The 13,802-nt window shown below is 50.6% G+C and overlaps 1 protein-coding gene across 4 annotated transcripts in view; it reads right to left on the minus strand.

Annotated features, from left to right (window-relative positions):
• Positions 1–8,469: 8,469 nt before the first annotated feature.
• The window catches only part of UPF2 (UPF2 regulator of nonsense mediated mRNA decay), an 85,896-nt gene continuing 80,563 nt past the window's right edge, over positions 8,470–13,802 (minus strand). For all 4 annotated transcript variants that reach the window (XM_074358404.1, XM_074358403.1, XM_074358402.1 and 1 more), the window contains one exon: positions 8,470–9,751. In XM_074358404.1, coding sequence (XP_074214505.1) covers positions 9,742–9,751 — 10 coding nt within the window. In that variant the 3' untranslated portion in view covers positions 8,470–9,741. The remainder of the gene's footprint in view (positions 9,752–13,802) is intronic.

Raw genomic sequence — 13,802 nt, forward strand, 5'->3', positions numbered from 1 at the left:
TGTTTAACATCATTAGCCATTAGGGAAATGCAAATCAAAACTCCAAGGAGATACCACTCACACCAATTACAGCCGCTAAAATAAAAAACAGTGATAAGACCAAATGCTGGCAACACTGTGGAGAAACTGGATCTCTCCTGCATCCCTGGTGGGAGGTACGATGAACGGTGCAGTCACTCCAGAAACCAGTTCGGCAGTTGTTTCGTATGAAACTAAACATGCATTTGTCTTGTGATCCAGCAATTACACTCTCCAGCATTTGTCCCAGAGAAAGGAAGACTTATATCCATACGAAAGCCTGTCCACGTACTAAACTGTGCACTTAAAACAGTGACAATGGTAAATTTTATGTCCGTTTTACCACAGTTTAAAAGAAGACTTAAACAGAAATATTCCTAGCAGGTTTGTTCAGAATAGCACAACACTGGAGACAACCCAGAGATGTCCTTTAACAGGTGAGTGGTCAAACTCATACATCCATACAGTGGGGTACCACACATCAATAAAAAGGAACCCCATGCGCCGACTTGGGTGCATCTCAAGGGCATCAGTTTCCTACGATGTAGTTCCAATTACATAACGTTCACAAGATGACACAGCTTCACAGGGGAAACCAGGTTAGTTGCTTTCAGGTGTGATGATTAATTTCATGTGTCCACCTGACTGGGCGAAGGGAAGCCCAGACGGTTGGTGAGACGTTATTTCTGGGTGTGTCTGTGAGGGTGTCTCCAGAAGGGAGAAGAATCTAAATCCGTGGACTGAGTAAAGAAGACCCCCCAATTCCCCAACGTAGGGGGGCATCAGCCAGTCCACTGAGGGCCTGAAGAGGACAGCAGAGCAGAGGTGGGGGATCTGCTCTCTCTCCACTTGAGCTGGGACGCCCCTCTTCTCCTGCCCTCAGACATGGGCCCTCCTGCTTCCCCAGTCTTCAGACTCAGAGTGGACTCACACCATCAGGCCCCTGATTCCTGGGCCCTTGAACTTGAACTTTCACCCTCAGCACCTTGGCTCTCGGGCACTCAGACTTGGAATGAGCTGTAGAGCTGACTTTCCTGCTTCTTCTGTTTGCAGAGGGCAGATCGTGAGACGTCTTGGCCTCCATGACTGCACGTGCCTATCCCTGTAATAAAACGTCCCCGTGTGCACCTCTAACTGTCCTTCTCTCTACAGAACTCTCACACACCAGGGGACAGGGGGTAGCACACAGCTCCTTTGTGGTGATGGGATATTTCTGTACCTTGACTGTGGTGGAGTTAACAAACGTACACATGGAATCACACTGCATAAACACACACACACACACACAAGTAAAAACTTGTGGAAACTGAATAAGGTCTTCAGTCTTAGTTACCAGTACAGAACCAGCGTCAGTTTCCTGGTTTTGATATTGTACTATCGTCACATAAGATGCCACCACTGGGGGGAGGGTGGATGAAGGGTTTGCAGGACTCTGCTATTCTTGCAACCTCTGGTGAATCTGTAATTATTTCTAAGTAAAAATTTTTTTAAAAAGTAAAATGGAGTTAGGGATCCTGTAGTGATGTTAGATTTCCTCCCCCAGTAACATACGGGGCTGCCCAGCCTTTACACACTGGACCTCCACGTGTGTTTGCAGATTGCAGCAGCAGGAACTGAGAGCCCCGGGAGCTGGTGCAGAAATACTGGTTGACTGTGGAAGGGGCAGGAAATGGAAGTCACACAGAGCTGGCTCTAGGGACCTAAACACTCGTCTGCCAGCCCCTGATCTCTCCTACCCCCCACCACGCCCAAGGGAGTGACCAGATGGCTTTCTCCTGAGGAGGCTGTGTTGACCAACGGCACCTTCCCTGGGTCCCACTGCAGCGGGCAGTGACTTGGAGAGAAGAGAGCAGACCAGGGCCCAGGGTGGGTGCGGTGCGCCCGGCACCAAGACTTTGGAAGCCAGTGGGGGTTTGCAGAGTGGGGCCCAGGCCTCTGGGAGGGACAAGGGCAAGCTGTGGCCGGGAGGCTCTGGTCTGAGCCAGGTGTGCAGCCATCAGCCTGGGCCACCTCTGTTCTGTGCCCTGAGTCTCTCAGGAACAATGCAAAGCAAATAAACAGAAATCAAATTAAAAGGAAAATCCAGGTCAGGAAGACCAGAGAGAGATCAGTCTACAGTCAGCCCCTTTCTCACAACCCGCACAGAGCACGGCAGCAGAGTCTCCTCACTCCTCAAGCACCCCCCCTCCCCCGGCCCAGGCCCAGGCCCAAGGGCCTGCGCTCTACGAATTCAACAGCTGAGCAGCACTTCTGGCGAAGAGGCCCTCTGGGGCCTGCTTCCCCTTTCCCAGGGCAATGTAATCTCAGCTCTCTGGCCAAGACCTTTGCCTAACAGCCTGCAGACCAGGAAGTCTCCAGAAACCAAGTCCACTTGGCAGTGGTCATTTCCCCTGGCAGCCTGGGAACACACGAGGCATGGAGCCAGGCTGTGCCAGCCGCCCCGTCTGGAGGGAAGGCGTGGGAAGCCCTGGCCACTCTCCCAATCCGTGAAGGACAGCACTGGGGTCTGCGCACCCACTACCCACCTCCCCAGACCCGACCCATCCAACCACGCAGGCCAGGACCCCCATCGCATCCTTTACCCACCCCTCCCACGTCCACCCATCACCCAGCCCTCCGCGACTTCTCTCCCCATCACCCCCTCGTCTCTCGTCCAGCCTCGGCTCCCCAGTTCTACTTTTGCTCCTACAGTCTGACCTCCACCAGGAGCCAGTGATCCTGTGAAGTCAGATCAAATCAATCACATCACACCCGGGAGGAAATCCAGATTTCTCACTGTGGCCTACAAGGCCTCTCTGACGAGGCCCGGCCTCTCCAGGCCCTGCTTCCGCCCCCTCTGGGCTCTCCCTTTGGTTCTGGAGGCCACGCTCCTTCCTCTCCCTCTGCTCTCGTCTGGAACGTGCTTCCTCCATCTTCCAGGGACGGATCCTGGTCACTCAGGTCCTGGCTGAGCCCTCTCTCTTTACGGGAAGGACCCCGTCTCGACAGGTCCAGTCTCGAGGGACCACCAGTCACGCACCTGGCCCAGCAGAGCACGTGGGCTGCAGTCTGGGTCTCAGGAAAGTAGAGCCAGAGAAGGGGTCTGAGCACAGGTGCTCATCAGGGAGCCCTCGGGATGCAGAGCTGCGGAGGGGTGGGCAGGGCGGGCAGGGGCAAGCGGGCTGCGATGCAGGCTTAAGGACAGTCAGAGTGGCCCCTGGGTTGTCCTGACCTGGGCCGAGGATGGCCTGCACCCATCAGCCTTCGCACGTGGCGCCCCCAGGCCCCCTCCGGCCACGTCTGCGCTGAGCCCACCCCACAGGAGGTGACAGCCGAGGGTCTCCTGCCCACAGCACTCCCGGAACAGGGCCTGCGGCACCACAGCCTCACCTCAGCTTCTCTCATTTTGCTCTTTCCCTTAACTTTTCCTGACTATGTGTCTCTCCCTCCGAGAACAGAAGCTCCACGGAAGCAGGACCCTGGGACCCCAGCCCATCGCGTGGTCGGTGCTGAGTGAAAGCCTCACGTTCACAACCAGCCCGGAAAGCGCGTCATCCGCGTCTCACTGCACGACCTCAGCGCGGCTTAGGTGCGGAGGCTCGCCCAGCACGGGGCGGAGGCAGAGCTCCAGCCGGCGCCGTGCAGCGCCCTCTGCCGCAGGCGTCGTGGGGGCAGCGCCGGGACCGAGCCGCGCTGACGAGGGAGGGAGCACATTCCGCGGGCGGCTCCAAACAAGATTATAAATTACTGGAGGATCTGGGCCATTCTGCACGATCCCTCCTGTGCTCGGTGTTTAATCCACGGCCCCTGTGCACAGACTCGTCGTGAGCCAGCCCCTACGCACACAAGCGGGTGGTCGATCTGACTCAGCAAAGGGACAGCTCTGCCTTCTCCTCTCACTTCTCCTTGGCCGATGTCCTCTCAAGGGAGCCTGGGAAAATCCCACTTCAGTCTGAAGAGGACTTTGGAGCATTTTCCAGGCCTGTTCTGTTTGCTGAAAGAAGTCACTGTCTGTGGGATTTTGAGAAACCCTGCCTCTTCCAAAGAGCATCCTGGAATGTTGCTGGTCTGCCCCTCATCCACGATGTAACTGGGGGTGGTCTGAGCTGTAGGCCATGCTTGTCCCGGGGGCTGGAGGACTCCAAAGCTGCCATGAGACTTTCGGAGCCATATGAACCAGGACCCCATGAATTTCTCCTTAATATTCAAGTCATACATCAATCTTCTATTATTGGGAGAGGAAGAAACATACAGAAAAAAATTAATGAGAAAATAAAAGGTTTATGGCTGAATTTAAGTGACCAGTGATCTCTGGGGAGATGGGGACGTTACTTCTCTCTCTGGCAAGGAAACAGGACATGTCCTTAAGGATGGTATCCCCACTGCTGTTCAGCCACATTTTTTCTGTGAGTAGTAACATCTGTTGCAAGTTACGCGTGTGGTTTTAGTCACCCAGGTCTGAACTTGGTACTCTCTGCACTCGTGAAGGGTTTATGAGTTCTCCAAGGGCTGAGTGCGCTTGGTCAATTCTATACCCAGCACCATATCTGACACACAGAAACTGTGGTAGTGATACTATTACCACTACTAGTTAACCCTTACGGAGCACTTGGCACTGTAACAGCCACGATGTTAAGACCCGCATGTCCATTATCTTGTTAATTCCTTATACAACCCTGGTAACTTTTTCCCATTTTACAGACGAGAAAACTGAGGTTTAGAGGTCAATAAATACACAAGCTCATACAATTAGGAAGTGTCCAAGCTGGTCCTCAATAGACATCTAATGAATGGATGAGTGTGTCAGCCTGGCGCCCCCCTGCCCCTCTGGATGCAGTAGGCATCTCCTGTCTCTGGGCCTCTGGTGAGAAATGTTTCAGGCTGAGGGCTCCTTAGAAGGGTCCGTACAGGTGCACACAGCTCTCAGGGAGACACATGAAGTCCACCTGCTCACTGCTTAAGATTACAAAGCAAACAGTACATGGAACTCGACTGATGCTCTCTGCTCGTCAGTCCTGACTAGAAACATCCTGCCAACGCTGACCCGAAAGGCACCAGGCCACCTCCAGTGTCAGGGTGAATTGGGAAATGGCAGACTCGTGGGACCTGTGTCCACTCTTCAAATTCCTGAGCCCAACTGGTCAAGCAGACGAGAGCCCATCGGCAAGTCTGAGGTCCAGTGGCGTTTGGGTCAGTCGCGGAAGCCCTGCTGTGGACGTGGCAGGGCAAGAGGTTCAGGACGTGGCCACAAGCGCTTGCTTCCGGGGGTGGAGGAGATGCCCTCAGGATTCCCGCAGTCTGGGGGAAGCATCTGCTGGACACTTCACAGGGCTCCCTCACGCCTAGCCTGCTGCTCCCACACAAGGGGCTCTGCTTGTCTCTTTTGCAAAGCAGCCACTGAGTACCACCCTCCTGTCATCTCATCCCCCACCACGGGTGGGCGTGCGCAGAGGTCCCTTTGATGAAGCTCAAGAAAAGCATCTGAATCAACTCTGGGGTGGGAGGACAGCAAGGCTTCCCAGAGGAGGTGATGTAAGAACTAAATCTTGAAAGGCAAGTAGCACGAGCCAGGGACTCGGAGATGACATTTCTGGCAGAGGACAGGGCATAAGCAAAGGTGTCACAGTGAGGGTGGCTGCCACCAAATGGACCCTTTCTACATACCACACGCTGCGGTAAGCACTTGACCGCGTCACAGTTTCAGGGAACTGTTCATATTTCATGCCTGTCTCCCCTACTAGAAAGTCCCATGAGGGCAGAGACTTCCCCCCCACCTCCGTGTCCTTGGAGCTTAGATCAGCGCCTGATGTACAGAACGGGGTCAATCTTTCTCTTCCCAATGGTTGCCAAGTATTCGTATAAATATTTAAGTCCATGAATCCAATAAAACTGACTGTACAGTATCACACAGGAAACCAAAGCAAGCGTAAAACCCTGAGCACATGCACACACACGTGCACATGCTCAGCAGGATCTGAAGTGCTTCCCCCAGTTAACTATAAAACTGGGACTGCTTCCAAGGACACATACACTTGAGTAATAAGCCAGCGATCTGCAAAGTTACTCCTCCAGAAAGAAGCATTTCTACTGAGATGGGCTGGCTGACTGTCCTTTGGACGTCCAAAGGTTTTTTGAAAGTCACCATTTAAATAAGAATGCCTAAAACGTGATTTTACTTACAGTGTGCTAAGTATTTTAAAATTGATTCCACCTCCATTTTCTTTTCATTTCAAACAAGTCTAGGGAAAACCACCAGACAGAGCTGGGACAGCCACACCCTGGTGCCAGCCAGACAAAGGGAGAGAGATGCTTTAATGAGAGGCTGTAGAGGTAAAAACTTCTGGGGTTCTTTAAAAACCAAACTCTAGAAATAAACATACAGCTCTGTGGAAAACCTCATGTTTAAAATCTGAGAGAACCCCAGTGACAGATTAACTGAGTGTAGGAAAGCGGCCTCCCAGCCACGGTTTTGTAGTACCTGCCCCTCCCTCCCCCGACCAGAGACCACCGGTCCAAGGCCTGAGGCTCGTGCCAAGCGGGACAGCAGTTCTGTGGGTGTGCAGACTTGGCGGCAGTGTCCCTCACCCTGTTTCTGTAGCTGCGCGACACACAGCTCAGGAGCTGTTGGCAGCCAGGCTTAAGAGTGCTCAGGACCGAACTGTGTGTCCCCCCCCACTAATACTCACAGGTAAGGAGCCCCCGCCCCCAGTGTGGCTGCATTTGCAGGTGGGGCCTTTAAGGGGGTAATGAAGGTTAAATGCGGTCAGAGGGGTGGGGCCCTAATCCAATAGGACTGGAGCCCTTGTAAGAGGCATCAAGGAAGCGGAATTAAGGCCATGTGACAACACCATGAGGGTGCTGGCTACAGGCCCAGGAGAGAGACCTCACGGGGAACGGACAGCGCGTGGGCTTCCAGCCTCTGGGACGGTGAGGTACAGTAAATGTCTGCTGTGTGAGGTTGTGACGGCAGCCGGAGCCAACTCAGAGTGGAAGCACACGCCTCAGGGTCCTGACTGCATTCAGGTATCTCCAAAGCCCAACATTCTTGTGTTGGTTTCAAACTTTAGGATCCCTGCGATAATCTCCTGCGCGTTTAAGTGAATTCAAATTGGGTCTCTTTTATTTACAACTAACATCCTATGGGGCCCCTCAGGGACCTGCGCCACGCCCTCCCCCCGGTGCGTTCTCCTTCTCTGTCCGGCCTGGCTCCTCGCTGAGCATGTCTAGCCGCTGTGTTTTGCACGAGTCAGGTGTGTAACCACTGTACGGAGAACGAGCACACGGGGCCTGGGCGGCTCTCGTGGGCAAGTGCAGGGACTCACCTGGAGAGGTACCTAAGGGTCCCGAAGGCTGCCCAGAGGCCTTTTTAGCTTATTTGTTCCCCAAAGGCATCAATGAATCGAAGGGAGACGTCTGACAGCAAACATCAGCTTTATTAACATCTGCTTACCTTTGGTGGATCACAAGGGGGAAAGAGGCCCAGAAGACTGACCAAAATTCTTCTCCAAAATTCAGGAGGCTTTCCATTTATTTTTAAAAATATAAACAAGCTCCTTGGTGAACACAGAACCTTTCGTATGACTAACCTGGTCACCAGCAGTCCATCTCTGCTACAGAAATCTAACTGAATAAAGTACAGTGATGGGCACCACCTTATTCAGTCCACTTTCCTTATGGCTCCCATCACATGCTACACCTGCCAGGGACCTCCTTTCTTGATGAAAGATGAACACAGCTGAATTATCGTAACTGATTTTCAGGTATTTTCTGCCTTGTGCATGACACACAAAAGAATTATCCCTGGCTCCTTCTAACAATTTAAAACTCAGAAATAATATAAAAATGACAAAACTTGTAAATTATTCTCCCCAGCACAGAATAGCAGGCAACAGTATACAGGTCAGCGATGATGAGGGTTGGAAAACAGGGTTAATAGAATTGAGTTTTGAAATTTTTTTCAAGTCTTTTAAAATTTGAATGACTCCATGCTGAACTTTAGAAATTTTAGCAAGGATAATTACAGTCACATCTTCTGGACTGTCTAAGTCACCTTGGAATGAATACCTGGAAAGAAATTGGAAACAGTGGTTCTCGCAATTCCTTACTGAGTTGCCTGTCCTACCGAGGCGTTTATCAGCCCTGTCGCACACACGCGGTAAGACCATAAACACCGCCTCACGCGACACTGTGTGGTGCCAACATTTATTTCCTATTGTAACCAGCCTCAAGCCTATTCTAAAAATGTTTATTCTGTCGTACACTTTTTGTACTGATCCAAAGGTAAGGTAACTCAGGCACCCAGGAAAACAATACAAATACAGATGCTGAAGAGAGCAACGTTATTAGTGAAATGCCAAAGAGATCGTCTCTGACATTATTTTATAAAGGACAAAGATGACTGTGGAAGATACCGATTTACCCATTTATACGTCTCCAATACCCAAACCAAATAAAACACAACCACACCAAATCTAAATTACAACACTTTATTGCAGCATCGGCAAAGGTCAGATTTCTGAAGCTGGTGAAGATCGGGCAGCATTTCCATGTGAAATGTTACAACTTTACAACTTTTGTTTCTTATTTAATTCTACATGCAGAAACTGAAGCATGGTAAAAAGAAAAAAATGTAAAATAGCTAGAAAAGATGTAATCAAGTTTGTAGCATACAGATGTGCTCTTCAACTAAATTTACTATGCCTATCGGAAAGCAAACGAAAGACAGCTATCCTAAGAAATTAACAGATTGCCAGAAACAGACTGAGAACCCTCGTTTCTATTTGGGGGGGTTGGGGGGGAGGAGAAACAAAACAAAACAAAACAAAAACAAAGCAAAATAAAAGCTCTACTGTTTCCACACTTTGCTGAGAGACAGAGGCTGTAAACCCATGAAGGTCAACAAAATCTCCGGACCCCCCTGGCTGTCCTTCGTCTGTCTTCTGTGACGTCTGCCTGGCACGCTGTTTGTGTTCGATGATACTTACAATGGGCTCACCTACCCCTGCGCTCAGGCTGGTGTCAGACGCCCCTGCGCCGCCTGGGTTCACGCTCTTTGCACACTAGTCGTCACGTTCTCCTCTCACCCTAATAGGCAATGTTGTATTACTGACTCTGATGGACAAACTGCTTTTTCTCCCTCATCTCTTGCTCCTCTTGAAACAAATCCCTAAGCAGAAGCCTTCCTGGTGGATTATCTGTGTTTGGGTCTTTCATCGTTTTGTTGTCCTGCACGTGCGCTGTCACTAGGAGATTTTACCGCTTGCTCTATGCTTGTCTACTGCAGTCCTGGAGCCCCCAGGTGTATCTTTTTCCAACATGGGATGTTCAATTCAGAGACACTGTAACTCAAATCAAGTTTAACCTCAAGTTCATTTCCCCCATACCATTACCATCACAACCGTTTCTTCTCCGGCTCAGTCATCTCACTGACGCTCCTCTCGGTGTAACTGCTCAGGAGTCAAGTCAACCGTCTCATTTCTTGACTGCCATTCTCAACAGAAGATTAACCCTCGCGTGGTTTCCATACAAAAGGCCTTTCGCGCCTCGTCGGGAAGCGTCGGCTTGTTCCGGTGTTGGCAGAGGCTGCTCTTCCCGCCTCACGGCCCCAGCCTGTCCCAGGTTTAGGTTCGCAAGTCTCTAGACCGACATGCTGAGATGTGTCCACTGCTCTCACTCAATTGCTGGAGGACTCCACTATCCACAACATCAGATACAGGACCTAATGAAATGACACGTGCTGCTGGATCAACGTCTCCTAGAGGCACAAACAGGGCAATGTTAAAGGACTAGTACTGAGGACAACCTCCGGCGAGAAAAGGCCCGCAGACACCACCAGCCACTGTTCACTGACGTCTGCGGACAAGGCAGCGCTTCTCAGGAGCGCACAACACCTGCTGGGCTGAGAACAGCGGGGAGCAGAGGGGCACCAAGGAGAGCAATTCTGACCGTGACGGGAAGGGGTGGGCCCAGCATACAACTACTATAACTACTTCCTAAGGTGCTGAGAGTTCATGGTCTGTGTTACGGTTGCACTGTGTCCCCCCCCCCAAATTTATACGTTGAAGTCTAACCCCAGTACCTCAGAATGTGACATTATCTGGAGGCAGGTCGCTGCAGATGTAATTCATTAAGATGAAGCCAGACAGAAGGACAAGCCCCAAATCCAGTTATGACTGTGTCCTCATAACAAGAGGACATCTGGACACAGACACACACGCTGGGAAGACGCCACAAGAAGATGCAGCCAGAGATTGGACGGTGCTGTGGAAGCTGGGGAGGCCAAAGGCGGCCAGCAAACTACCAGAAGCCGGGAGGGAGGCCTGGCTCCCTCACAGCCCCCAGAAGGAACCAACCCTGCCGACACCCTGACCTTGGGTTCAGCCTCCAGAACTGTGAGACCAACAGCTCTGTGGTTTCAGTCACACAGTTCACCACGCTTTCTTACAGCGGCTCCAGCAAAGTAACACAGTTTGCCTCTCACAAGGCAAGCTGCATTAGCAAGAAACTTTCAAAGAATAAAATGCAAATGTGGAGAAGTATCTTCAGCTGGATACATCCGTTATGTCAGGCAGAGCTGAACTGAATGGAAAAAGGTCAGTAACACCACTATTCCCTGAGAGAAAGAGGAAGTCTCTCTCCTGCAGTCGAGACACAGCAGTGGTCTAAAACAGAGCGCGTCAGATAAATGCAGTGAACGACAGGAAAAGCACCGCGGTCTTCGGTAAGTAAGACACGCCTCTCATAACCTCTTGCTGTTCAGAGTGCGGTCCACACTCCAGCAGCTCTGACATCACCTGGGAGCTTGTTAGCAACGAATCAGAACCAGCAGTTTAATTAAGAGTCAGGATGGTTAAAATGCATATTTTTAAAGTTTGCAGAGCACTGGTATAACCCACATGAATTTACAGCACACAAACCATATCAGTCCTAATACTCGCCACAAATGCCGAGGGTCACAGGTTTTATCAACACTGGCGGAGTGGAAGGAATCCTGTCCCGCACTACGAAGTATCTGATAATTGCACTGCGGACAGAGCTACTGCCATTTTAACTCGTTATAAGCAAATGCCTATACTCTGTTAGAGCGTTACTGCCCGGGAGAAGGGCTGAAATTTTAACTTACGGCCTTATTTCAGTCCAGATTAGAAAAATATAAAAATCATCATAATTAATGTTTGAGAGCCTGATCAAAATCCATAGGTAAGAAAAACTTTAAAATGCTTTAATAACTAGTTTCTAAATAAACTTCCCTTTTATCCATCATACAATGTCAACATTAGTAACTTAAAAAAAAAGCATTAGCCAAGTTAGGAGTAAAATTGAAAGCAGTTTCTTAACCTCACGCAGATTTTAACCTCCTGCCTCCTCTGTGCAGGAACTCAGCACACAGATGCCCGAGGAGCACAGCTCTCAATACACACCTTCCTACCAGGTCTGGCCCAGCGTTAAAAACAGAAGAAAACAAAGCCAAGCCAAGCCACCAAAAGACTCCACCCCATCACGTACGTTCTTCCAAATGACTGCATTTCTTCACTTAAAACTCAAGTTTAAAACATAGCAAAGAACTCTTGCTACTTGAAAGGCTCAAAAACTCAAGTTTACACATTAGCTTGTTCCTCTACGATGTTCATCCGCACCAGCATTTTAAGAGCACTGGCTTTGAAAACACCATAAAACCGTAAGACTTCACAGAGGGCCATTTTCAAGAGTGCTGGACAAATTATGATTTTTTTTTTTTGAGTGATGATTTTAAGAAGAGATTTAGAGCAGGTACAGTGGGCAGCCCAAGCGGTGGGAGTCTCACAAAATCAGGAAAACAAAGGGGAAGGAGAGAGTTAGGGAGTGTAACACAAGAAGACGTTTTTATTAGATGGCTAAACGTAGATTTTTAAAAGCCCCTTGTCCATTCAACAAATACTTACCAGGCACCTACTCCGTGCCAGGCACCAAGAGCTGTGGAGGAGACAGAACGGAAGACAAGACAAGGTTTCCGGGGCAAGAGCACGACAGGGTCCCAGACAGAGGGAGGCAAAAAGAGCTTAACGAGAAGAACGGAAAGGCCAGCTCGGTGGGAGCTGGGGAAAGGAGAGCGAGAGAAGGCCAGTGAGGCGGCGCGCCTTGCGCAGGGCCGTGTCACCCAGGCTGCGGGGTCTGGCCTTTTCCCCACAAGCCGAGAGGAGCCCCCGCGGGGTGTATGCAGAGCAGCTTGCTGACACGGCCCGGCGGCAGCCTTGCACTGGAGGAAGGACAGCGTGGGTGCAGCAGAGAATGAAGCGGAAGCGGCGGAAACTGGGGACGGAGAAGCAGACGCGGGCAGCGACCCAAACAAGGGGTGACGACAGCTGGATCCAGGACCTCGGCGGCGGGGGTGGAGCACACAGGGCACGAGAGAGGCAGCCGCTTACGTAGAGTCAGAGGACTTGGGAGCTAACCACATGTGGAGACTGAGGGAGAGGACAGAGTCAAAAATACACCTGTCTTTTCTAGTTTGGACAAGGGGGTGGGCAGAGCCTCCGTTCACTGACCTAGAGGACAGAGGAGAGAAGCTGGGGACACACTGAGGTTGATGTTCCCGTAAGACATCTAGGTGGTCATTCAGAAGACAGCTGGATGTGCAGTCAGCAACTAAAATGTGATGCCTGGGCTGGAGGCATGGATGGTAACTGAGCCCCACGTGGGGCGGAGGGCGCTTGGGGTGAGGGAGGAGCGCTCAGGACCAGCCCGAGGGACACGAGCCCTCCGGGTGGAGGCGAGCCCGTCCCAGAGTCAGGAGCCAGGAAGCGGAGGTCACAGAGGGAAGACAGAGGCCAGAAGACAGCAGAGCCACAGAGGTCAAGGGAAGAGAGTGTGCCGAGAAGAAAAGGAGGGTCCAAGTGCCAAGGGCTGCCAAGACGGCGTCCTAGAGCACCGAACAGAGCGCCGAGGCAGCGGTGGCTTGGGGAGGACAGTGTCGGGGAAAAGCTGGGGAGGCAGGCACAGAGTGAGTGTGAGAGTGTGAGAGTGTGTGAGTGTGAGAGTGTGTGTGTGTGTGTGTGTGTGTGTGTAAGCAAAACAGAAAGTTAACGAAGAATTCTGAAAGACGACTGAGTAACTGGTAGCAAACTAAAAAAGGCATGCCTCCGTGTTCACAGACACATCTATTATTACAACACATGTAAGCTTACACGTTTCCATGTATTTCTGCTCCCTACTGCCTAAGAAACGCTTGCTACTTAGACTAGGGCAGAACTAGCTCTTCCAAGTAGCTGGACTCGGTTCCCTACTACACTATAAGCTTGAGAGTGAAGACTCTTTTACTTTTGAATTTTCCATAGTGTAGGACTGAACCCATGGAAGGTGCTGGATGAATGTAAGCTGCAGGGAGTGAATCCTACTGCAAATAGTATTTATGCAGCAAATGTCATATTTATTGATTCTGTAAAGTCACCCAAACATTGAAAAATTAGTAAAAGATGCTACAGTCGCAGTATCTGAACAGATAGGAGAAGGGATTAGGGACAATACTGTTCAGAGATGGAAGGCTGCAATAAGACAGGTGCAGCTGATGGAAAAACGTCAAGATAGAAATATTCTAATAATGAGACAAGAAGAGAGAACAGACGTTACCAAGAACACAATGGTATATATTTAAAGCTCCTCTAAGAAAATGTAAAAGGAGGAAACTAAAATGTCCATGGCCCCTTTCTTAACTGAGCCAGCGTCTGCATCTTAGCAGCAATAATAAAAGGTATTACAGAGAGGCTCAACCTAGTATCTTACCCCGAATCAGATAGGTTTGTACATCATTTCTGAAAAACTCAACAGGT

Source organism: Camelus bactrianus, chromosome 35, assembly GCF_048773025.1.
Source record: "Camelus bactrianus isolate YW-2024 breed Bactrian camel chromosome 35, ASM4877302v1, whole genome shotgun sequence".
Classification (NCBI taxonomy): Eukaryota; Metazoa; Chordata; class Mammalia; order Artiodactyla; family Camelidae; genus Camelus; species Camelus bactrianus.